Genomic DNA, 25,558 nt, shown 5'->3' with positions numbered 1-25,558 from the left:
AGTAGTTGATTTTTACAAGAAAAGAGAAAAAGATTAACACCATGCAATCTACCTCAAAGAGCTTGCACTTGCACATTAATGCTTGTAAACTCAATGAGATGAGCCTAGCTAGCAGTCATTTGTTGAAAATAGTGCTAAGTTTTTAGTCGGTGAGAAGGAAAAGGACATGAGCAAGATAAATAAGCCAGAAAAATAGCTTGTCATATGTCACAGGCCAGGTGCCGTCATATATTGTGCTCCTTTTTAGATCATTCCCCTGCCAGTTAGTTTGTGAAATGGCTGTTTGCAATGTAATCTGGGCCCAAATGAGATTTGGGCAGTGTGAGAAGAATTATTTTATAGAAAACTTCCTGCTTCCAAAACCTAACCACACTAGCTATGACATCCTATGCTACCTTCCTCAACCCATTTCCCTGGTTCCTAGGGATAATGGGAATTGCAGTACAGAACATCTGAAGGATACCATGTTGAGGTTAGCTGATCTGCATACAGTGGTACCTCGGGTTATGAACTTAATCGTTCTGGAGGTCCGTTCTTAACCTGAAACCGTTCTTAACCTGAGGCGCGCTTTCCCTAATGGGGCCTCCCCCTGCCGCCGGCCTGCGATTTCTGTTCTCATCCTGGGGCAAAGTTCTCAACCTGAGGTACTACTTCTGGGTTAGCGGAGTTTGTAACCCAAAGTGTAACCCGAAGTGTTTGTAACCCGAGGTACCACTGTACTTAGCAAATGTTTGGAACTGTCAGCCTTGGCAGTGCCATTTGTGCTTTTGAAAGAGTGGGAGGAGGGACTTTGGTTCCAAGCCAACCTTAACCCCCACCCACCCCAATTGAGAAGATGTAGAACTTGGGCTGAATTTAGCACCTTCCACCTCCTCACAGATTATCAGTATTGTCCAAACTGATGGTGCTGACCATCTGTTTTGATGCTTTTTGGAGTCATAGAAACATGCCTGTGTGCTAGGTGAAGACATCCAGTATTATACATTGCTCATGCGGCAACCTTTTGCATAAGTATTTCCAGATCCAGCAAGAGGAGCACATGCAAAAACATGTTTCCATGGCCATATCATTGTATCAGATTAGGGTGAATGAATATATGAATATGGTTAGTTGCTGGGAACAAGCGTGTTTCCTAAATGTTGTCCGCCCCCGTCCCCCCCGCCTCCTGCTCCAGCTTGTTTGCTTGCTTCATCCACATAGGATATCTATGAGGGTGTGAACTTTTCTTGTTTATAGCAGAGCCTGGGTTTCCCCACCAGCAATGCGATAAGAAAACCTCTCTAAATGAATGCCATGTTATTAACCTCTCTTGGTGACATTTGAATTGAGCTGTGCAAAAGGATCTTTAGAAATATAAATGCCAAAAGATAAGAAACAATCTGGGTAAAACTGTCCATCATAAACTCTCTGCCTTGCTTCAAGGCTTGATTCTTTCTCTAAGAGAGAGACAGCTAAATAAAACATTTATGGAGAATGTACAGTTCCCCTGCACGTTTCCCCCAAAATTCTCCTTGAAGAAAGTAATAATACTTTCAGAAATTCTTGCTTAGCTGTGTCTCCTTTTTAAATTTCCACATATATTTAACAGTAAATTAGTTGGGTAGCTATATGTAGCCACAATGGCAGCATCCGCACAGAAGATGTAGGTGGGGGTATCAGCAGGCTTTGGGAAAATATCAAGGTTTGCAGAAGTACAAAAACGGGGGGGGGGGGGCCGGTTGGACCAATGAGAATTGAGCATGCTCAGTGGCTGCGGAGTGCTGGCCAACTGCTCGGTCGGGAGAATGGAATGGAGTGGCAGGAAACCTGAACAGGAAGACTCCACACTGCATTTTTCTTCTTCTTCTTCTTCCCTTGTCTGGTCTCACTTGTAATTAGATGTTCCAGAGCATGGCACATCCAACAACAATGCCTTGGTTTGGCTCTCAACCAATCAAAGCCCCAAAGCCAAAACTTTAGGCAGGGGGTCCTCTGTGACTTCTGCAGGGGCACTGACTATGCAGTTGAAATTGCTTGCACATACATAGCTGAAGCCTCTCTTTACCTTTTATAGTTGCAGTTTATATTGCTGGTGCAACAGAGGAAGGGCAGTCTACCTGATTGGGTGTCTGGGTGGGTAGCTTAAACTGTGCTGGCTAGTCAGTACATTGTGTATATGTGTGGTGTACGTATCTCCAACATCATGCTTGCCTCTTCCTTTCCTTCTTCAATCCCATCCCACTTCCCATCCCCACAGCTGGAAAAGGTACTACAGCAGGGAGATATTGGGGAGTGTGCAGAGCCATATATGATTTTAAAAGAAGCAGATGCAGCAAAGGTAAGCAGTTTTCAATGGGTTTGGACCTAAATGCAGGTGGTGTCTTTTTAAAAATAGTTCTGTAGCCCTTAAAACAGTTGCAAGTTTCTCTTTTTTAAAAAAAAATAAATCATACATTATTGAAACAGTACTTCCTTCTGTTGAAATCCCAGCATTTATTTATAGCAGAGGCAGTATGAAAAAATTCAGAAATGTTTCAAGTTTGTAAGTTTTGGGGTTTTACCTCTGCAGAACAAGGAAAAGCTAGAAAAACTGAAAAGTCAATCAGAACAATTTTGCCAAAGGCTTGGCAGATATCGCATGCCTTTTGCATGGACGGCCATTCATTTAATGAACATAGTCAGCAGTGCTGGAAGTTTGGAGAGGGACTCTACAGAAGTGGAAATTGCTGCAGGAGGTAGGTATCTAGATAATTACAAAGTGATTCTTAATCTTAACACAAACTGAATCATGTCATTTATGCTTTTGAAACAGCGTGCTTAAAATGGCTACTTCTATTTTGAAGAAAAACCAGCTGCAGGCCTTGATCCAGAACATCTTTCTGTTTTGGACTAGGGCTTTCTAGCAGCTTTTCCTTCGAAATAAAAGTGGCCCGTTCCAGGGGGTGGTACAGTTCTATAGAAGATGGTAGTATGTGCACCATTCCTAACTTTTTAGTCTTCTCTAATTGAATGTCAGGGGCCAATGTTCTCTGCTGCTTTCAGCGCCTCTCCTTCCTTGTCCCATTCTTCTGCCATTCTGCTCTATGTATTTTCTACAGCCTTCTCTTATTTATCCATCATGCTTTCTTGCTATCTCTTTTTAAATTGTGTTTAAAGCTGCTGCTTTTCCTGGATTGCCATTAGCCTCCCCTATTTTGCCCCATCTTTGTGGCACCTTGAATTTTGCTCAGTCCTTGGAGAAAGGATGCCACAATGGATCACTACTCTGATCCAACAAAATAGTTACTTTGGTTTGTTTTTTTTTAACGTCTCAGGGTTTGCATTTGGGCCTGGTGCACAATATGTGTTTATCAGCTTGCTTTGCCTATTTTTCCCTTGCCCAAGCCTCGGTAATGGGGTGAAAGGAAAAAGGACAAGCCTGTAATAACAAATAGGTTTATCTTTCAAGGATTTTCCTCGTAAACCATCTGTTATGCTCTCTAGAACTAAGTCTGAGAGAGTGTTTCAGGCTGATGAGCATTTTCCAAAGGAGTGGATTAATCGTTGTGAGCCGCTCAGCTCATCTGAAACCACTGTTCAGCATCTTCCTCATCCCCTCCACCCTCCCAAAACTGCCAACTTCATCATTTTTTGCAGTAGGAGAAAAACATAATTCTCCACATGATAAAGACTTTCATAATAGGCACAAGGCACTGGGGTATGGTTGATGTGAGAGGAGCAGAAGTATTCAGCTGTGCTTCATTGTTTCCTAATGCCTCAGGAGTGCGATTGTCTTAGCATTAACCACCCATTCCGTCTTTCCTTTCTCATGATTTCAAGCAACTGCCGTTCTCTTCACATGCTGGCTCCTAAAACAAATGTAGTTATTTGACTTTATTTTGGCTCTGTTTTTTTCCTGCTTTCCTTCTTAAAGAACGCAAAGGGTCGTGGTCAGAGAGGAGGAATTCTAGCATTGTCGGCAGGCGTTCCTTGGAAAGGACAACGAGTGGGGATGAAGCCTGCAACCTGACTAACTTTAGGCCAGCTACCCTCACAGTGACAAACTTCTTTAAACAGGTATTACACGATTCATTCTCACAGTAACATTACATCACTGTCTTCACACTTTAGGGATTGGCACGGGAGTTTTTAGCCCTAGACCAGTGGTTCCCAAACTTTTCCCTTTGTGAACCACTTGAAAATTGCTGGTGGTTGTGGGATATCACTTAATGACTTTTCTCCTGGTTGTAGAAGTTGTAATGCTGTGTGCTAGATACAGTATGCTTTTAAATTGCAATTTTATTGCATCTCGCATTGTATTACAATTCAGCTGCTTTAAAGTAACACTGAGCTTTCAGAATGGGCAAGCTAAAAATACAAAATAAATAAGAGAAGTTTATGACCAGGGTCAGTGAATCCCTTAGTTGGTTTCTTGGGTTGGTGCAAAGCAGTGTTTGAAACTCCCATTGTTCTAGGTGCATTTTGCGACAGGGAAATTAGCACAAGCAGTTTCTGAGCTCTGGGCATAGTACTGTGCCTAAGATTTCAGATTTAAATTGCAGAGTTGGAAGGAAAGGAGGACCTTTTTCTGCCTCCCCACTTCTAGCTACTCTCTGAAAACTGAAGAAGAAGCCCTCTTAAGAACATTAGGGGAGTGAGCAGGGGAAGGACTAGACCATGTGAAAAATGAACATAATATTTTAGCTGCAGTTCATTCATTTTCAGCTTTATATTCTTGTTATAAAAAAAGCACCTAGACATTCTGTTGTTGCACCCATAACCTAGGTTTAAGGTGCCATTTAGCTCCTAGCTTTCATATCTCAGTTTCTAACACTGGTGCAACCAGTGTTACAAATAAATTAAAACCACATGTTACAGGTAAATTCAAACTACATGTTATGGGCAACAAGTAAAGGGTATCGGGAGAAGATATGCCAGCTCACTTCAGGACATTTTAGATAGGCTCTGCATAGATTATGCAAAATTGGTGCTTCTTTATGTCAACACCACAATACCAGCAAAGGTGGTCAGCACCTTGGTCTACTGATCTGAAAAAACCCAGATTAATACTCCCACTACACCTTGGGTTTTGCAAGGAGGCAGATTAAGAGATTTATAAAACAAGGACTTGGAGATTCTGGGTCAGGTCAGGATTCCCATAAGCAGCATGCTAGGATTAAGAAAGATAAATCTAGAATATTTGTGTGTGTATTTTAAAACCAAGGTCATGTTGGCAACTGTTAAATAAAGTATATATCAACCAAGGTTTTTATTTTTCCTCTTTTACTTAACTAGCACTCTCGCTAGCTGCTGAAGTAACTACATTTGACCTAAATTCTATATTCTCAGCATTATATTCTAATTCCCACCATCCCTAAACAGTACATTATACTGGAAATCCGCTTTAATAATGTGCACTGTCTAATAGGTTGCAGGGAATGAAATTGTTCACAGTGGGCAATTTCCCGTTACTAGCAGATATCAAACTAATTAGCAACTTGACTAGCATAAGCTGCAGTGGTTCAGGGCAGTGTGACACAAGCTCATTTCTGATGAGAAGGGTAGAGTAGATATTTCTGCCCAGCAACCTAGGAACTGCAGCCCTTCATTATTATCACTTAAGTTTGCCACTTTGCGCCGGTCTCTAGAAAACAAATTGGATGCAGAAAGAGGCATCATGCATAGAAAGGGCTGCAGGGCCCAGCCGTGAGTTCACCTTGGTCCTTGGCCCTACCATAACATGCATGTGTTAGGTGTGGATGTCTGCAAGGGAAACCGATTTGTGCACAGAAACAGCTTGCATAGAGGTCTACCCATGTAAGCTGTCGCCTACAGGCATCTACAGTTAACATAGGATGGGGCCAGGGGAAGCTGCACAACCTTGAGGTGGACTTTAGTAGCATAAGTCCTTTCTACATGTAGAACACATAGGAAGCTGCCTTCATACTAGTGGTCCATCTACCTCCATATGGTCTACACTGGCTGGCAGCTGCTCTCCAAAGGGCATTACCAGGCTTACCTGGAGATGCTGGGGCTTGAAACTGGGACCTACTGCATGCAAAGCAGAGAGCTGTGGCCCTTCCCCTATGATTCACATGCAAAGGGGGTACGAAAGGCCTGTAGCAAAACTGTTGGTGTTCTTACCTTCAATCAAGATGGATATCATACTGCAGCTTTTAAGGCCACTTACTTCAGTGCAGTCTCAATGAACACCCAATAAAAACTTTCTGTAATGTGGTCTGATTATTGCAATGTAAAGGAAGAAATACTGTAGTTTAGTTTTGCTGCTAGAGCCTCTGCAGTGCATTTGTAGGCTCTGGTTCTGATTCTCTTCCTGGTCAGATAGGAGTATAACTACTAAGTCAAAGGAAGTTGCTCTGATCAGTTGAACAGAGAAGTCAGAGCTATATGCCTTGCTTAACATAAAATGAGAATAAAATGAGCATTAGTGGTTCCCTCCATCCTGAAATCATTATGGCCTTTTTTTATATATTGGAGGCTTACTGTAATTACTCCTGATTGCAATTAAAAAGAGAATCCCATCTAGCTATGAATATGTTATAATTTAAAACAGAGAAGAGCTATTTAAACAAATCATCACGAACAACACTTTAGTGGTTATTTGATTATAAAGGCAGTTCTTTGAAACCTTGGAATATAATGAAAGGCAATAAAGAATGCAAAAGGAAAGGTTTTTTCTACCTAAGAACACAGTTGAAAGTTACTGCATGCTTTTATTTTTAATTAACAATAGGAAGGTGACCGCCTGAGTGATGAAGACCTGTATAAGTTTCTTGCGGATATGAGAAGGCCATCTTCTGTTCTACGGAGGTTGAGGCCTATCACAGGTATTTTGGTGATCTTTCTGAGAAGGCTGAGGCCTTTTTTAGTTTAGTAGCCACTAAACCATGGCTTCAATTTTGTTTCTGTATCTGCTTAAGTATTTTGTTTTTCAGTAACAGTACTGTATGTGGGTCCAGTAAACCATTTTATAACACATGAGTAGCTTCCATGAGATTCAAACATTGGACAGAGAGCTAATTCCTTGTTTTTCCCTAGCTCATCAGTGCTGAACTAGAAAAATAATATTACAAATTAATCTCGTTTTCTCCCACTATTCCTCTGAAACTGTTGTCTATGTGGCTGGCTCCCTTGGGTTTTTTTGGATCTGAACGACTCAGATTTCGGCCCCCAGGAGGAACAAAGTCTGAGAGGCCTTATGAGTCATTCTTGATAGCAGCAATTATTTTTCCAACAATGCCTTAAGCAAGTAAAACCTCTTCTGGGGATTGACAATCCTAACCTTCCAGTATATTGTTTGCTATCACGCCAAATTCCTTCTTTTGGAAAAGAATTGTGAATATTTACTTTCTTGCCTTTTGACTATTAAACTCAAATAGGTGTTACAAGTAAAGCCCCCAAACTGATCAGATCTTAAAACAATTTTACTAACCTTTTGACACAAGGCTGGGTGTTGATCTTGGAAAGTTATTTCTGCTCTTCTTCCTGACTTAGCACCTGGCTGTGGCAGGCTGCTAGATAGACCAGTGATCAGACAGGCTGCTAATGGACCGGTGATCAGACTCGACATAAGGCAGCTACCTGTTTTCCTATTAAAACATACACGAGCAAGTGGTCTTTCAGAAAGAGCGAAACTTACTTTTTTAATGCAGAACAAGAAAATATTTAAAGGCACGCTTTTAAAATAAATAAATAAAAAGAAGAGTGTTAACATTATTTTCTTGTTTTCCAAAGCAGTAGCTCTACTTAGTAACTAGAAGTTGCATATTTTTTAAGTGATTAAGCAGCAACATTGTTATGTTAACACTACACACACAAACGATAACACTATATTATCCCAACACTGTCACTATATCATGATGCCTGCCTACCTATGCAAAGCAACATTAGAACTTGGTGGCTAAAAGGAAAAAAACGACCATATTTTGTAAAGTTTTCCTGATTCACCACCTGGTGATGATTGTTACTCATCATGGGCAGCCAGGCAAATGGTTGCTTACCAGACTGGTTACACTGCTAATTTTTCTTCATAGCTCAATTGAAGATAGACATTTCTCCAGCCCCAGAAAACCCACATTACTGTCTAACGCCAGAGTTGCTGCAAGTCAAACTTTACCCTGATAGCAGAGTACGACCAACAAGAGAGATCCTGGAGTTTCCTGCAAGGGATGTTTATATTCCAAATACAACATACAGGTAAGAGTGGAATTTAGATTTTAATTAGTTCACACAGTGCATGGTGCTCTCTTTCATCCAGATGCAGTGATTGAGGCAGATCACACAGAGATTGATGAGTCTGTTCAGGATAATCACACTTTCAGTAATCAGGTAATTGCTCAGAGAACAAAGAGCCTTCAGGGGAAGCTTTTTAATTTCTCATTTAGTAAATCCACAATAGCCTGTATCCTCTGGATTTTGTTTTCATATTTCTGGAAGCTGATTAGAGTCACCAGTTCTTAGTTTAGTGCATATTCAGAGGATTACATGAGATATACTAGTTGGTTGCTATCCTGTTGTTCAAACAATCCGGTAAAAAATGAAATAAATGTAGATGCCCTAAGTCTTTCAATTCCTATTTCTAGGAATGTTCTCCTAGTGTTGTATTCATCTTTGCTTTGTTTAATTCTAAATTTTATCTGTCATGTTCTCATAATTGCTGTTTAGAATTTTATATTTTAACAATTCATCCAGATTCCTAATTTATCTGTCTGTGGCTACAATCTTATGCTCTTATCTGGAAATAAGCCCTGTTGAATCTATAACGACACAGGCTTGTACCTAGTGCAGGGCTAAGTAACTGTCTCATCAGCATAAGAATTTACACTTGTCTTTCCATTTCCCCCCATGTGTGCCACCACTCTTCCTAAATCTGCCCCAGAGGGTTGGAGAAATCCCCAGAACAGTTTTAGGGGGCATGCAGGGGGGGGGGGGGAAGAAAGAGGAGAACAGTCCCGTTGCACAAGTGGAATTACTTACACTCATGGGAGGTTACTTAATGCTGCATTGAATACATACTTTAGTTGTCATATAAATGTGCATAGCATTGCACTATAGAAGAGTCCATAAATAGATCCTGAGAGTCCCTTTCAGGTGTCCACCCTTGCAGTGGTGGAATAGATGTTGGATTGTTTGGCATAAGACTGCTGTGTTCCACTTGATAGTTTATATGAAAATATGGACATCGACGCTTCCTTCAAGTAGTATCTATAATGCTAGATGTGAGGGCGATCTGGCTGTGACACCTGTCACTCCATTGATCGCCAGGGTTGATTCGGCTGATGTGGCTGGCTAGGCAGGTGTCCCCTTCCTCCCTCACCGCTCCATGTGCGTCCCTCCCGAAGCTGCGCGCTCGGTGGAAGAGGACGACCATCCCAGAAAGAAGGAGTGTACCGTTCTTCGGTCAAGGGTATACGATAGCTGCGCTCCCCTGCTAGAACCTCCAAACAAGCTCAAGGTCTATAATGCTGTGTAATATGGACATTTCCTTCCCAATATATTAGCTCTCTAGACAAGTATCTGATTCCATCTTGGAGAGCGCTTCTTTCCTTTCACAGTTGCTCCCACCGAACTTTCAGAATCGATACACTCCGCAATCATCTGACTCCTTCCTTGGAAGTCCTTCTGTTTTCTGTTTAGCTAATCTAGTGCTAGAGTAGTCTGAAGAAGCTTTCTTCATTTGGGGAACTGCTTGTAATAAGAAAACTGAGGCCTGATTAACATTTAACCACTTGCACATTTAGCCACTTGCACATAGGAGATGTCTCCATGGCCTGGTCTGGTCTGGTTTGATGCCATTTGCAAGAATGCCTGGATGGAGGTATATCATAAGAGCAGGGTAAAGCACACGATTTCATGGCATGCCACCATCCGTTTTGGTTATTGATGCTATAAAAATCAAGACTGAACTTCAGTTTGTTAGGCACTGTGAAGTTACCATCTATAATTGTCTCTTTACATTGGGATGATATCCTTTTGTAACCAAGGTTATTAAGCCACTCCAGAGCTGACGTGCTTCCAAAAGCTTTGCTGCATAATTTACAGCAGGGATGGGGAAGCTATGGCCCTCCAGATGTGGTTGGATTTCAGCTTCCATTAATAATAAAAATAAAAATAAATAATTCTATACCACCCTTCAGATCCTAAGATCACAGGGTGGTTTACAATACAAGAACCAATATAAATACATAACAGTATTCTTGACCGTTGGTCATGCTGACTAGCCCAATGGAAATTGGGAGTCTAACAATATTGGAAGTTGGAATCGAAGAGGTTCTCCAAATCTGATTTACTGCAGCACAAAACTCTAGGCCAAAAAACAAACAAGCAACAACCCTCAACAGCTTAACTGAGCTGAAAAGTGATTTCTCCCAAATTTGGTTTTATGTTGAGAGGCTTAATTTTATTCAGTAGATGAAGGCTGGAAAGAGTTATATTTCTGAAAACTGTATTTAGCCATCACGTATGAATAACTGAAAATTCTTTTATCGCAGAAACAGCTTTCTCTAAAACCTGACTGTTCTTCTGGGAACAGGCCAAATTTCTTGTTTCTCAAGGAGAAATTTAATTAACTTCAATGCCAAATCAGGAAGAGAATTTGGAAGGCAATTCCATGTCTCTTTTCAACTAAGTATATTTTTAGGGATTAGGGCAGAGGGATAATAATTGTGGTCAGCCAACCATCAGGGAGTGTGCAATAAATCAAGGCAGGTAAAAGTCTTCCCAAGGACACGGTGCTACCAAATAATATATGTATAATACAGTCATGTAATCTTTAGAGGGCCTTGTTGTATAACTGGGATGAAAGATACTTTGCTTTTTCTTGGAGCGGTGGTGAGCCACTGATGAGGGAAATCTATTTCTAAAAGTGATGGATGTGGATCTTTATTTTACATTACTAAAAAGCGAAAAATTCCTTATTATTAGAAATGGGTCATGAGTTTGCTAATGTAAATGATATCAGATTTGTTTATTCAGCAAATGTCATTGATCCAAGCAGAGGATCAGCGTAAAGATTTTCAAAGCTTTGAGGCCTGCAGCAGATCTAATATAAATTTGCAATATGACACTTTATTTGAGGTACTCCACAGCAGCTGGGAGAGATACTTCACTGTGTCTTCAGCAATGAAATTCAAAGGGTTAAATACTAGATTTCAGAAGAAGAAACAGACACAGCTGCATGCCATGCATTAAGTGTAACATGTAAAAGAGAAATCAAACTTGACAGAAGTCCTCCCAACTACATGGTAGGAGGAAAGGGGAGAACACAACCCTAATACTTCGCTCGAGCTCATTGATTCTTGTCCACATGGCTTAGCTCATTTCCTTTCCCTTCTCTCAGCAGAGGCTAGTGCAAGGAATTGTGGGAGGCTACGATCACCACAGTGATGTCCTAAATTCTGGAGGGTTGAATGGCAGACATTCTTCTATAGAGGAGAAGTTAAGGGGGTGCACTTTTCTATGTCACTGGGGTGGGGGCAGCTACTAGGCAAGAATCAAATTTTACACTTCACTTGAATGAAATCCAGATTTATTTTGTGCCATCCAGTTCAGTGGAAACTCTTATATAGGTAGAGGTGTGCACCAGCTATAGTAGGTCACAGGTGTTGTGTAGTAAAAAGCATGTCTGTTCTTCTTCATACAAACGACTTCAGCCTTCATTCAGAGAGACAGGTCTTGCTCCCCCTAAGCTGTGAACTGCATTGCACCCTGTTTATTTCATTCCATAGAGATCCATGAAAGCTGTTGATTTGAACAGAGAACAGTGACATTTTCCTCTAAAGGGCAACGCCTTCCCCCATGCCTATGGTGACATTGAGATCCACGGTAGTAGGTTATGGCCCCCTAAATGTGTCCTGAAAGCAGTAGCTTATTTTCTGCCATCAAAATGAAGTGACTGAATTCTCTTCTATGGTGATACAGGCTGGTCCAGGCTAGGAAAATCAGGTGAGCTGGTGAGCTGCTGTCCTGTGCATCATATTTCCTTTCAGCCCTAAGATTTCTCCTTGCCACGCTTCTTCCCTGTAATGTTGGCTTCTCCTAACTCCCCTGTAGTACAAGTTCTGCTGTTGAGAGAAAGGAGGGAAGGTAGGGAAGCTCAAGCCCTACCTGGGGCAAGCTTTTCCCTTCCCTTCTTCCTTCCCACTGGTATGGTAAACATCTTCAGATATAGCTATCCTTAGGAAAGCTAAGGAAAGCTTGCTAGCAGTGGGTTTCTAGAGCCAGCAACAATCCTAAAAAACTGGCTGCATTTCTCAATTTCCATTACTCTGCCCATCGTTTGACCATACTGTTTTTTTGTATATGGCGGCCACAGAAACAAAAAATATATCATTAAGGTACAATGGAATTCTTTCGCCCGAGTACTGAAAAGTGCCTTCACTTGGCTCTAACAAAGGTATAATGTGCTTTATTAGATAGACTCCAAATGGTGATGCTCAGTCAAAATTTTCAAAATCTGTAGAATGTATCATCAGTTTGGTTGATTTGATAAAATAGGGCCTTCCTTTCTGAGGCTTCCAATAGAGCACTCTCTTTTTCCTTTCCAGTTTTCCTCTTGAACTTGACTTGATATATTTTCCATTCAAGTTTGTTTCTTCACATGCCGTATGCCACCAACCACCTGAAGATGAAATTATAAGCACCATTTAATTGATAGCGACAACACTGTAGTACAATCATAAGGACTAAGGGTGTGGTTCATAGACCCCCCCCCCTTTTAGGCACTAGAAGTGGCTTCCATGTGTGGAGGCGGATTTCTCACATTTCTTCTCATGCCGTGTTTGATGTCACTTCTCAAAATCCTTGGTAGCATCAACAGTAGCTGCCTGGTATGAGGAGTTGCTTATCGGGGGGAAGGGAACTCGGAAGAACTGTACATCTATGAAGCTTGTCATCACATCCTCCAGATTGGGTCACAAATCCTCAATTTCCACCACCCCTCTCTCTAGGAACATAGGAAGCTGTCCTATGCTGAGTTGTCTACATTGGCATTACCTCTCCAGCATTTCAGTAGAAGATATTCTCAGCTCTACCTGGAAATGCCACCTCTCTTTTTTTAAAAAGAACTCATTCTGTTTTAACTTAATTACCCAGTGTCAGATTTAAAACCCCCCACAGCACTCCTATCTATCTCAAACACTTATATTCTCTGTAAAACTGACGCTCAGAAGTGAACTTTATACGGTTTCATAGTTATCTACATTTATTAGAGAAAGTAAAATAAATAGGATTGAACTGCAAATGAATTAAAATAACTTACTGATTCATGCTGCAAATTTGAATTTTCCACATTGGAGGGGGCAGAAAAGGGAATTTCAGAATAACGTTTTTGCCTGGTTTAAGAAGAAAGTGTATAGAACACCAGCACTTCTTGTGGATTTACTTAGAGGTGCTCTACAGGAAATCATATCACCAGTTTGTTATTCCTGTGTGCTATGCTCTCTCTTTTTAGATTTTTGCCAGATCACTTCACTTTTTAGTTCTATTTCTGTTTCCTAAAGTTCTGCCTGATGTTCAGTTGGGGACTAGAAATATATGGGAGAGAAACTCTAGAGCAAGGATGGGGGAACCCGTGCCACTGCAGATGTTGTTGGTCTCCAAAACCCAGCAGCCCCACCCAGCATGGCCAATAGAGAGGATGGGAGTTACACCAACATCTGGAGGGCTTATCCATCCGTGCTCTAGAGGGTGATTCACATGTTCAGAGATTGATGAGATGTAGCCTTCCAAGATAGTACAGAATGCATGTGGAAAATTACACAACTGGATAAAAAGGTAAAGGTACCCCTGCCCGTACGGGCCAGTCTTGCCAGACTCTAGGGTTGTGCGCTCATCTCACTCTATAGGCCAGGAGCCAGCGCTGTCCGCAGACACTTCTGGGTCACGTGGCCAGCGTGACAAGCTGCATCTGGCGAGCCAGCGCAGCACACGGAACGCCGTTTACCTTCCCGCTGGTAAGTGGTCCCTATTTATCTACTTGCACCCGGGGGTGCTTTCGAACTGCTAGGTTGGCAGGCGCTGGGACCGAACGCCGGGAGCGCACCCCGCCGCAGGGATGCGAAACGCCGACCATGCGATCGGCAAGTCCTAGGCGTTGAGGTTTTACCCACAGCGCCACCCGCGTCCCCTTGACACAACTGGATACTCCTCTATATTAAATATACATTTATAAAATACCATATTGAGGCAAAAAAGGTAGTGTCTATGACATGCTAGCTTTCTGAGTGCAGATAAGTTTGTTTCTAAACATGATAGACCACTTAGATGTGCAGTGTTTCACCCAACATACCCAGTTGTTCTTCAGAATTTGCTTCTGGTTCCTAATGCTTCATTTTTCAGAACAGGGAATATATAAGTTTTGTAGACAAAGTTTCAGCTATATCTTCCACAATGTATTCCCCCCCCCCCCCGATTTATGAGAAAAACTAAAGCAGCAGCTTGTACAAAAAAGACTACCTGAGTTGTTTTCTGGACAGTTGACTTTTCTTTCAGTGTTGCTGTTGTGATCTTTTGTAGAGAACTTCACTTCTTTCTGTTCAGGCAGAACATTAGGGATATTCCCAGTAATCCTGGAGAGAAGAGCAGTGTAGTCTGTTTCTGAACCTCCCATGGTGAATGTGTATTCAATATAACGTTGGTTAGCTCTTGAGTCTTCCAGCTCAATACGCAGGATGTGGTCACCTTGGTTTACAATGGAATAGATCTTTTGTAGGCCCAGCCAAAATTCTCCTGAAAATACAAGTTGCACAGACCGAACTATTAGGGTAGGCTGATGGCAAGACATAAGCAAGTTAGAGTTACTAATTCGGTTAATTAAGCAGACAACCTGAGTCTTGGGAACCCTTGAACTTTTCAGATAATCTCTCTTGGAGATATCTCTTTTTTGTTTACAACTTTTAGATTATGCACTAATGATCAATTAAAACAGGAAACTAAAACTAAATATGAACGGAATGGAACTTTGCAGCTTGCCAGAGTCTGCCAGGGATAATGCAAGGCATACTTAACAAAAGTGTGTGAATGAATCTCTCTGATAAGTGAAGCGAGTGGCATATATAAAATTTAATTGCAATGGAAATGGAGTGTCAGCCATGAGAAAGGAATGCACTCTTAATAGGCGTTTAGGTAGTGTCATTTACCACAGCACATTTAAATTGAACATTCTAAGTGAATTACATGGAGTGCAAAACTAAGCATGTTTTCTTAGAAGTAAGTGTACATTGGATTCTACTTTAAAAAAATAGTTGTATTTTCTTCTACCTTTTTTCCAGAATAACTACATTAAGGCATTTTTTCACTAAAGTTGGGCCAATGGAGTCATTCCAAGTTGGCAAAGGTAAATGAGAGGACATTTGAACAAGAAATAGCGGAAAAGATAAAACGTACCCTTTTAAAACAAACATGTAATTTTGCATTTATGTTTCAGATTTCACCACCAGGCAAACTTTATACAATGTAATGATGAAATCTCAGTTTCAACTTTGATTTTGCTGCTGTGGGAAAGAATTATCAACTTTCTCCCCAAGTCAGCACTTCTTAAAGCTCCAATTTCAAAAGTATTGAAAACTTCACCTTATGAACTCTTTTTTTTTAAAAAAAGGAAGATTCACTCTTGAACCACAGCTTGGCTTCCTGTGTCATGTGAACCAGGTGCTTGAGCGTTATTTAGGGGGCAGTATTTTTTAATGAAGACCATTATTGTAAAAACAAAAAATGCAAAATATCATATTGAGAACAATATTGTTGCGGGGACTTTCATACAGCATAGACAATCCAATCTTATGTCATAAATGGAGCTACCATAGTTTCCAATTAATATAAGAAGGACTGAAAATACCTGTAACAAGCTATGGGAATGCCAAAACAATTTGTAGCTGTTAGGAGGAAATGAAGTTGCACAGAGCTTGTTTGTGTCTTCAATGCAAATTATATAACACAGGTCCCAGCTGGGAGGAAATGGGGAGATGGCACTTAACGACTTTTTGAGCTAATCTACATGTGCAGTTTTTCCTTAAGAAGACCTTGTGATCGTTCAGACATTTTTGCATATGCTAAATTTATTTGGATTTCCCCTACCTCTCTTTGGAACAAACTGTCCATGAGTTCAAGTGAACTGCAAACCATCAAACTCATGGTGGGCCACATTTTGTGGAAATATTTTCTATGTAATGAATTTTAGGGCAGGGATGGGAAACCCCTGGCCCGCCAGATGTTGCTGGATGATGTCTGGGACTGATGGGAGTTGGAATCCAGTAACATTTGGTCGGAATCCAATACAGTCTGGTTTAAGAAGAGAGTCTTTGATGTTAGACATGTCTGCTTTACATATCAAATAACAGATAGAAAACCCCATAATTTACTGATAACAGCATTTCCTTAGCATCTCTAACATCCTGAGTTCACTCCCCAGGAGTTTTTAGTAACAAGGATCTCAGATGGCAATAGTAGGAAATGGCTCTTTGCCTGAGATCTTGGAGAGCCATTGCTGGATGGGCCAGTGATTTGACTGTATTATTCAACTTCATGTAAGTAATAGAAGAATAGATGTTTTGAGACATCCCTAGATGCTAGGGGTGGAATTGAAGACCTTGCTATTACAACTGTTCTGTTAGCGCAAACATTTCTGCATTCCAGGCAGAATCTCCCCTCTCCTCTGCTTGCACACTATTCTGGGACTTTTCCTGACCCCCGCCCCCCCAGAGCAGATTGAGGAGGAGGCCCGTTGCACCATGAGTTCTTTCACTGGCTTCCACTAGTGCACCAGGTTAGTTTAGTCCAGTTCTAGGTGTATAAAATTGACTTTGCAGTCTTGAAATTACGGTTTTGCGAGTAATGATAATGAAGCCAATCAAACTACTTATGGACCAAAATATTTCAGGACTTCACTAAGTGATTACAGGATAATTGCTAATATATGTTGCTCCCTGTCCTGGTGGCCAAACAGGGTTGCCACTTCAATTCTTGCACCCCTTTAGCACCTCTGTAGAAGCAGCTTGGAACATACCTTTAGCAAAGTGTGCTGGATGATATGTCTGTTAGCCTGCACCTTGGTGTCCCAAGTGGATGATTAACCAGTGCAAATAAGGGTGGTTTCTTTCTGCCTGGTCCTCTGATGGGATGATTGGCTGGTTAAGTTTAGAAACCAGGATTTTGTTTCAGCGGAAACCCATTGAGCTTTATGTTGACCCAGTGCTATTCATTGTGTGATATGCATGAAAACCGCCTGTTGTATCAGTCACTACATGGCAGCTTTTCTACTGTATATTATGAAGTTTAATTCTAATATGCTGTAAAGGTTCTTGAGTATTTTCTGGCCTCATTTGGTCCAATATTTTCTGCAAAAAACATTGAGATATAGAAATATATTTTTGTCTGCGTTGCTATGTTTACAGATCTTTAGTGCTTTAATACAGTATTTTAGACACCTAGAAACTGCCTCCTTACATACTTCCTCACTCACTCAACTTGGAAAGTTTTTGAAGTAACAAAAGCAGGCACTACCTCTTGATAATAGCACAGCAGCTGCCAGTGCTGCTTTGCCAGTGCCAGGGAAAAGCTTCACACTAAGAACACAGAGGGAAGTCTTGTGCCTGCAAAAGGGTGCAGTAAATTGTGAAAACTGAAGAGGGTGATTCTGTGAAATGGGCAGGTTGAGCCTTGCCCATCTTGCATTGCATTGCATGGAACTGCAGCGGTTGCCATGCAAGACTCTCCTTGTATTACATGGTTATAGTGGGGTGAGGACAGGATAGAAGAAGGTGGTGACTGGGATTGTCAAGCAGTCCATAAATCAACTAAATTCTTGGATTCATCCACATGAACTGTACATCTCAATTTGGTGTTGTACAGGTCATCTGCATCAGTCAAATGCCTGATAGACTCAGTCAACAGTTTTAAGCCCTAAGCAAAAATGTTCTGTAAATGTAAACATGAAGGTGGATATGTATCTAAAGTGCAGGGTATATTTTTCTTAATCTACATTGTGTATGTATTTTAAACATCTGAATGGTAGGTATATTAGGATCTATCCATAAAACCCAGTTTTGACAGGTTATTCATTCTGATTAACTTATTTTCTGTTAACCCATCTTGCATGTGCTTTTAGCAAACTGGTCTTTAGAGGGACATCCTGCCTTTGAGGCTCTGTGGGTTAGTCCAAGGGTAGATTGAATCTCAAGCTGTTTACTGTGCACCAATTCAAACCAAAACAATGGGGGTGAAGAAAGCTAACCTGTTTAAAACATGCCCAAAATAGCAAAAGCGAATCATCCCTTATTCTCCCAAAGGTATTTTTCACTTACTTTAATGTGTTGATGTTTTCATAAACCACAGTCAACTGCTATTTTAGCACATAAAAATACTTCAATTATTTAGGGAAATGTAAGAGAATGTATTTACCATCCAGGTTGCCAAATCCATTAATATAGTTCTCCCAGGTTTGGTTGAAATCTAGTGATCCATCAGATCTGTTTTGAATAACTGTCCATGCACTTTCTGTGTATGAAAAAAGACAAATAAACTTATCTATAAACTATAAACTATAAATATTACCTGCTTTATTGCCCCCCCCCCCTAGTTTTGGACTGCAGCAAACATAGGCCCAGTCCATATTGTTCCCCCCATTAATGCTTTTAATGCAGTTAAATATAGAAAAATTTAATGCAGTTAAATATGGGGGGAACAGGTGTGCACATGCGCGCACACACAATATTTATAAAGTATTCATTGAATTTACTCCCATGGGAATTTTCATGCATGGGTGTGAAAGTTGTCCATGCCACTTGTCCACTGCTGGAAGAGGTTTAATTGTGATGATTATTCAGTCGTGGCTTCCTCACCTGACCCAGTTGGAACATAAATACAGTAATTGATCCTACTGACGGCACCATTTTTTTATTTGGTAATTGTAGTTAACTATTGACCAACTGTAGTTAAACTGATACTGAGCTAGATGGGCCAATAGTCTGACTCAGTATAAGGTAACTTCCTATGTTTCACTAATGGAACACTCAACATCATTCAGGGCAGAAAATGAAGTCCATAATGATTTTTAGCAGGAGAATTAGATGGTCCCTGGTGTAGCTGGACTTACCTGCTTTGATTTCACAGTAGACATTAAAAGCCTCAGATCCTCTGGGCTTAATAGAATAAATGCCACTAGATCTTTCACCTCTGCTGTATATCCACATGCAATCAGTAGCATTTCCTAAGAACAACAAGATTTTAAAAGTTACAAATGCATGACTAAAGTCGTTCGGGGTGAGTTTAAGGCACACTGAAATGCACTCAGTATTGTGCTGTGATGATGATGGATGATAAAGAATGCTGTGAATCATTCCTTTGATTATTATTATTATTATTTTTAATATGTCACATTATCCCATCCAGTTGGTGAGCGCTGACAAAATGGCAACCAAAATGGCTGCTGAGAAACAAGAAGGAAGTATTGGCATGCTTGGGGAAAACTTGTGGCTTTCAGAAATAAGCTTTTAAAAATAAAACAAACCTAAATGGACAGACGCCATCAAAGCATCCAAATGAGCATGTTTGTTAACAACAGAATGAACAGCGACAGTTGAAAAAATAATTGAGCAGGGAGTGGGGAGGAGAAAGAGTAGAATGTCCTACTTGTAGGGAATGGATGACTGGAAGCCTGAATAGGAGCTTTCCTTTTTCAGAAGGAGGATACACTGCAACATGTTGTGGAAGGCCACACTTGTTTTTCCAACAACAGTAATAAAGAGAATTTAACAGTGTGGCATTCAAAGATGTATACCCATAGAAAAATGTATACTAGAACAGTATTCACAGATGACATTGTACACAAGGATTACTTGTTTCCTTCTTCTTCCACAGGGGCAGTTACCTTTGTAATCTTGAACTTTAGCTGTTGTATTAAGTTTAGTTTGCCTTGTTTCATTTTCTTCTCTCAAGGGGAATAAAGTCTGTGTGTTGTCTTGAAAACCAGGGCTGCTTAGCTGGGGAGACAGAGAATTATTATTATTAGTCTGTTTTTTGTTAGTAAAGTTAGTAAAGTTCATCATTCATCTACTGATATTTTGGAGCTCAGATATATTGAGATAACAAAATGGAGAGAAGTGGTTTACTGATGGTAGAGACCTCTTATCTTTACAAGAGAATTCCTGAGAATGAAGCACTCCCCCTCCCCAATACCTTTCTACAGTCATGTGTGGGGCGTGCCCAATTTCTTTTACCACAAGAGTGGTAAAGATGGTTAGCTGAAGGAAGTGTTTTCGGAATTTTTCAAGTTGAAATACGAGGAAATGTTATTTTTCCATTCCAATCCTGGAGCTACATTGGGAATACACAGCAAAGACACATAGTGTCCACAAATTATCTTAGAGCATGATGGAAATGTATTGAAATTATTAAATCATTGTGTAAGATGAGTTATTCCCTGTCCACTTTGCTATTTATTCAGTAGTTTGTACTTTTTCCATCAGTTCTTTATTTCTCCCAATTTCTGCACCCTTTACCTCTTTCTCAGTTCCCAGCTGTCTCAAAACTCACCTAATATCCCTGAAAAGACTGCCCTGATTTGGAGGAGGTCATTGGTAAAGCAGCAATGTTACCTTCTCTTCCAGGTCTTCTATTTGTTCCTGTTGTTTGCCAATTTGAACGTGCTGCGCTTGAACTCTTTTGAGAAGGGATCTGAGGTGGTTGTCCTGCTGCTCGACGAAGTTCTGCAGGGAGAGCATAAACAGTGGCTTGGTTTCAAAGGACCATGAAGCAGAAGGAGAAAATTTAATAGTGCAGGTCCATGAACTCTTGATCAAGCTCTGGCTGATGTATTTCAGTGTGGAGTCAGTGTTTTACAGTATGAGAAATATGCAGAGTACAGAGGATCCAGGCATAGGAAATTTGTGGCCTTCCAGATTTTGGTGGACTACAACTTGCATCAGCCATGCTGGCTGTGGCTGAGGGATGTTGAAGTTTATTTCATAAAATGTATATACTGCTTTATTGTAGAAAAACCCCTCAAAGCGGTTGGTGAGTAAGTTCACCAACATCTGAAGGGTCGCAGGTTTTCCACCCCTGATTTGGATTTGTAGTATATGTGCTCTAAAGGTAAAGGTACCCCTGACCGTTAGGCCCATCGCAGATGACTCTGGGGTTGCGCGCTCATCTCGCTCTGTAGGCCGAGGGAGCCGGCATTTGTTCACAGACAGCTTCTGGGTCATGTGGCCGGCATGACTAAGCCGCTTCTGGCGAACCAGAGCAGCACACAGAAACGCTGTTTACCTTCCCGCTGGAGCAGTACCTATTTATCTACTTGCACTTGACGTGCTTTTGGACTGCTAGGTGGGCAGGAGCTGGGACCGAGCAATGGGAGCTCACCCGGTCGCGGGGATTCAAACCGCCCACCTTTTGCTCGGCAAGCCCTAGGCTCTGTGGTTTAGACCACAGTATCACCCACGTCCCATATGTGCTCTAGTAGGCTACAAAAAGAGATTTTGTGTAAAATATTGCTGATAGAAGAGCTTCTTTGGATTTAGGGTCCTTGCAGGAGGCTTTCTGCTAGGAGAAGGGCACCTCTCAGTGCAAGCCAATTTCACCAAAGGCTGTTGTCTTACCATGCTAAACAGAAGTAGAAGGTATATCCTCAATCTTATTTGGAGGGATGGTTTTGTATAGTCAAATCATGCAATAATCCTGTTTTGCTTCATAATCTATGGATCCTGTACTCTACCCTAAAAAAGCAATGGATTAAGAGCTGGTTTCTTGGAACTGAAGCAAAGCTGCTGTCAGGGACTTGCTTTTATTATCTGTTTCGGCATCCCACCCCATCTCACCCCCTAAAAAAGCAGTCATTTTGCTGGAAAGGACCTTTGATATCCAAAGGGAAGTTTAAGGAATTCAGTCTTTGAGAATCCACCTGATGCACCCTTCTCGTACTGGTGTGTACACCACTGCTGGCCATCGTGGAGAAACTCTTAATTCATTCCTACCCTTTGAGTCCCGATTGTCTTCTATTTCCTTTCCCCTGGCTGGCTGGCTGAATTCATAAGCCATTTCCTTCTACTTCAGCAGCAACAACAACTCATACAAACCTGACCATCTTGTACAAAGTTACTCAGTGAACTGTCATCAGAGAGGCCCTGCTCCAACTGCTCTTAGTAGTTTTGCCATATCTTGGAAACATCCTGCCCCCAAAATGTATGCTTTGTGCTTGTGCATTTATTGTTTGGGCAGCAGCTGAACACCATTTCATTTTTCTAGGCTTTTTGCTTAAATTATTTCGTGATCTTTTGCCGCTTTGCTGATGTTGCTTTTGGCACTTGGTTGATACATTATCAGTTGCAGCTGAGTTACTCGTTGTGTTGATTGTGGAATTATTATTTTTAAAGCAGCAGTCTGTTTTAAATTTTGTAAGGACAAGCTGTGAAAAGTACAATATTTAAAAATAAATGAGGCTTTCCTATGTCATAGTCTTATGTTATGAAAGGGAAGCGGTTCCAGCCACCAGGGTACTCTGATTATCTTCCTTTATGGACTTTCCAGAAAAAAAATTCTAGGCGCAAAAGCATGTGGCTTACATGTTTAGAACACTGACCATCCCTGGCTTTTGTTAAAATAATTCATCTCATTCTGGTTGCTTTTTGGTAAAGCACAGAGCATATGTGAGCCATTGTTTAGTTCCCTAGATATTCCGTGCAGTTTGCTGTTGATCCAAAACTATCCTCCTCCAAAAAACTAATTAAAGAAGAAAAAGTCATGAAGTATCCTTGTACCACAGGATACATTTTACATAAATGCACAACAAACATTTAGGAACAAATTTACAGTAGAGAACCAGTTGTTGCTTTCTTGATAGCTACGTTCATTTCATTCCTCAAAATGCAGTGATGTGGCTTTCCTGGAAATGTTTGAAGTGGAAAACATTCCTGTGCATAAACAAGGGCAGTTTGCACTGGAAAATGTTTGCACTGGAAAACCCAGCCAGATGGGCGGGGTATAAATAATAAAATTATTATCATCATAGCAGGGGTATCCAACATGGTGCCTGCAGATATTGTTGGTCTCCTAACTGCCATCAGCCCCAGCAAGCATAGCCAGTAGTCAATGTGATGTCTAGCAACATCTGGAGAGTACTGCTCTAAGGCATCAGAACATTTTCCTATACTGTACTGTACTTTCCAATACACTTGTACTTGAACACAAATTGGCTTGATTTGCAAAGGAATTTTTGGCTATTCCTTCCCCAAAGAGTGATCTAATTTAGCATCTTAATTTTTAAAAACATTTTAGCATCTTAATTTTACTGATCACTGGAAACAAAGCAAAACTGTATGAAACAGCCACTAGGTAAAGTATATTTTACATCACTGATATTAGTGCAACAAGGTCATAATTGACTTTGGAGCTTTGGATTCCATTAGTAGCCTGGAAACCATTTCAGGTAACTTTGGAAATATTAAATCTATTCCATACCTGCTACTTACTTTAAGGGCTGCAATTTCTTCGGGCTCCTGATTTTCAATCTGGGTCTGAAACAATTTGGTTATTTTTTCTTCCAGCTTCCCTACTTTATCCTGAAGTTGAATCTTCTCCCGTGAAAGTATTTCTATCTTGGAATTCAGCTCCACAGAGATGTTCCTTATCTCTTCGTTATTGACTTGCAACATAGAAGTAGTGTTTTTTAGCTGTTCCTCGTCTTCTTTTATCTCATTGGCTTGTTTCGAGATTTCATTAAAAGATTGATCAAAAAGGTGAAGTTTCTGAAAGATGTCATCCATTTGGCCTTTGGTCTTGATGGCAAAATCTTTAAGGCCACGCCCAAGCTGGAGCAGCCCGTTGGCTAGTAATTGCACATCATGTAGCATAGCAAACCTTGGCTCAGGAGATTCTGGAACAAAGGAAAACTCATCTCCATCTATTCTTGTTGCAACAACTAGAGAAATTACAAAGAGTAATACTAGTATTATTTTCATTTTCTTTCTGCTTATGATAGCCTTTGGAAAAGAAAAGCTTTTCCAAGCTGCTGTTAGCCTTGCTATGTGATAGTCCTTGCAACTTAGTTTGCCTATAAATATATGCTGCTCAGACCTGAAAAGTCAAGTTGAGGTAGTTGATCATTAAACTTAAATGAGTGTAACCTGTGTCCTTGTTAGGCTTTTTGGACATCGAAACAAACAGACCAACCTGACTAGCCATTTATGACACGGACCTTTTTTTTGATCAGCTGTGAGGAGAGATCAGCTGCAGGCAGTGCTTAAGTGATGAGGCTTCTAGTCAGTATCAGTGACTACCTAGCCCTTCTATAAAATTTGACCAGTTGCTCAAGGACCTTGCTGAGACAACTTGTATGTTTTGGCCTCAGCTACAGGAGTACTGAGCATGGTACTGAGCCTCCACCTTGATCTCCTTCAGCGGTGCATAGCCTTCTTTTGCCCTGGCTGCCTGGGGAGCCTGAGACTACTGATCTCTCCTTGTTTGACCCATCATTCCTTCTTGGTGGTTGGCATCCGTGTGGATCATAGTAAAGGCTGAAAAGGGAGCATATATGCAAATTAGGAAGGGGGCCACCATGTTGTTCAAGCAGAAGTGATTCCCTCCATACTCCCTCCCTCCATAGGACACCATTGAACCCCAAAGGGGATATAAAGCTGTAAGGGATTTATAAGACTCTGAAAAGTTCATGTGTAGGAGTACACTATAAGAAGGTCATACCTATGACCAAATATACCATGCACTGGCAGACTGCTATATGAGGAGTGTAGGGTTTTAAAGAGATAATTCATTGCAAAGACAAGGAAGAAAGAGGATCACTTCCAGGATCGTCACGAGAAAGTTTGTCCTATTGGATGCAAGTTGTGGGGTTTTAACTCTTCGTTTCTTTTCCTCTTGCAACACTGTTAACCCCAGGGCAGGATTCTATTTGCTGAGCTTTTTAAAGCAAATAGATGCATGTTGAACAGAAGGGGAAACTTTTAACCTTCTAACCGAAACAGTTTCACTTTGGATTGAAAGGTTCCTCACCTGTACTTAAGAGAAAATATCACCAAAGAAGAGTGCAAAGGGCATAAGTCCTTTTTAAAAAAATGGCCAGTACCAATATGAGTCCCCAGAAGAACACTGTTCTTAATATAGGGATCACACAGCTTGGCTTTGCAAATACATTTAAATCCCTCTCTTAAGCTACTAATAACACTTAATGAAAGTTTTATGAGAAAAGTACATTTTAAAGTAAATTTTCATATCCATTTTTATTTGAAAAAGCACGTTGAGGAGCAAATGTATTCATGCCAGAATGAGGTAATTTAGGAGAGCCACAAAAAAGGGGGAAAAAGAAGTATTTCAGCAGCCGCCTGCAGAAATAATAAAGAGAACATTGATTAAGCCAGATGACCAATGGGGATGAAATTCCGGCGCTTAATTCAGCATGAAGGTCTTCCTTTGAAACAGAAAGAATGCCCTGTCTGCTCACTTCAGCTTGCTGCAGTGTATGGAATGCAGAAAGATAATGTGGCTCTATAGTCCACCATTCTGTGTAGCACAAGAACAATGCAAAGTCTATTGGGTTTGATTCAAAGGTATATCTGCTACTGACAACAGAAGG

General features: G+C 40.9%; 2 protein-coding genes across 19 annotated transcripts in view; one reads left to right on the top strand and one right to left on the bottom strand.

The window, feature by feature from the left end:
* Positions 1-25,558, top strand: part of DOCK7 (dedicator of cytokinesis 7) — a 117,599-nt gene that overhangs the window by 43,345 nt on the left and 48,696 nt on the right. For all 18 annotated transcript variants that reach the window (XR_014527730.1, XM_083510212.1, XM_083510211.1 and 15 more), the window contains 5 exons: positions 2,237-2,317; positions 2,549-2,714; positions 3,893-4,035; positions 6,713-6,806; positions 8,013-8,175. Coding sequence is in view for 17 of the 18 variants with exons in the window: in XM_083510212.1 (XP_083366338.1) it covers positions 2,237-2,317; positions 2,549-2,714; positions 3,893-4,035; positions 6,713-6,806; positions 8,013-8,175 (647 nt within the window). In the remaining variant the exon portion in view is untranslated. The remainder of the gene's footprint in view (positions 1-2,236; positions 2,318-2,548; positions 2,715-3,892; positions 4,036-6,712; positions 6,807-8,012; positions 8,176-25,558) is intronic.
* On the bottom strand, positions 12,364-24,081 carry ANGPTL3 (angiopoietin like 3). Its single transcript, XM_083510363.1, has 7 exons — positions 23,442-24,081; positions 20,571-20,681; positions 19,844-19,955; positions 19,070-19,183; positions 18,376-18,471; positions 14,434-14,706; positions 12,364-12,598 (listed from the first exon to the last, which is right to left on the bottom strand). Exons 1-7 carry the CDS (start codon positions 23,928-23,930, stop codon positions 12,414-12,416), a joined length of 1,380 nt encoding a protein of 459 aa, XP_083366489.1. The 5' UTR covers positions 23,931-24,081; the 3' UTR covers positions 12,364-12,413.

The sequence above is a fragment of the Podarcis liolepis genome (assembly GCF_965112155.1).
Source record: "Podarcis liolepis genome assembly, chromosome: 6".
In the NCBI taxonomy this organism is placed as follows: Eukaryota; Metazoa; Chordata; class Lepidosauria; order Squamata; family Lacertidae; genus Podarcis; species Podarcis liolepis.
This window is presented reverse-complemented; position numbering and strand designations above follow the sequence as displayed.

Bases quoted from the DNA above. Each gene is read 5' to 3' on its own strand.
- ANGPTL3 (XM_083510363.1), bottom strand. From the start codon at position 23,930: ATGAAAATAATACTAGTATTACTCTTTGTAATTTCTCTAGTTGTTGCA. The intron at 20,682-23,441 runs GTAAGTAGCAGG...CTCTCCCTGCAG, and splicing joins AAGAAATTGCAGCCCTTAAA to AACTTCGTCGAGCAGCAGGA. The intron at 19,184-19,843 runs GTAACTGCCCCT...TGTTGTTCTTAG, and splicing joins TAAAGTTCAAGATTACAAAG to GAAATGCTACTGATTGCATG.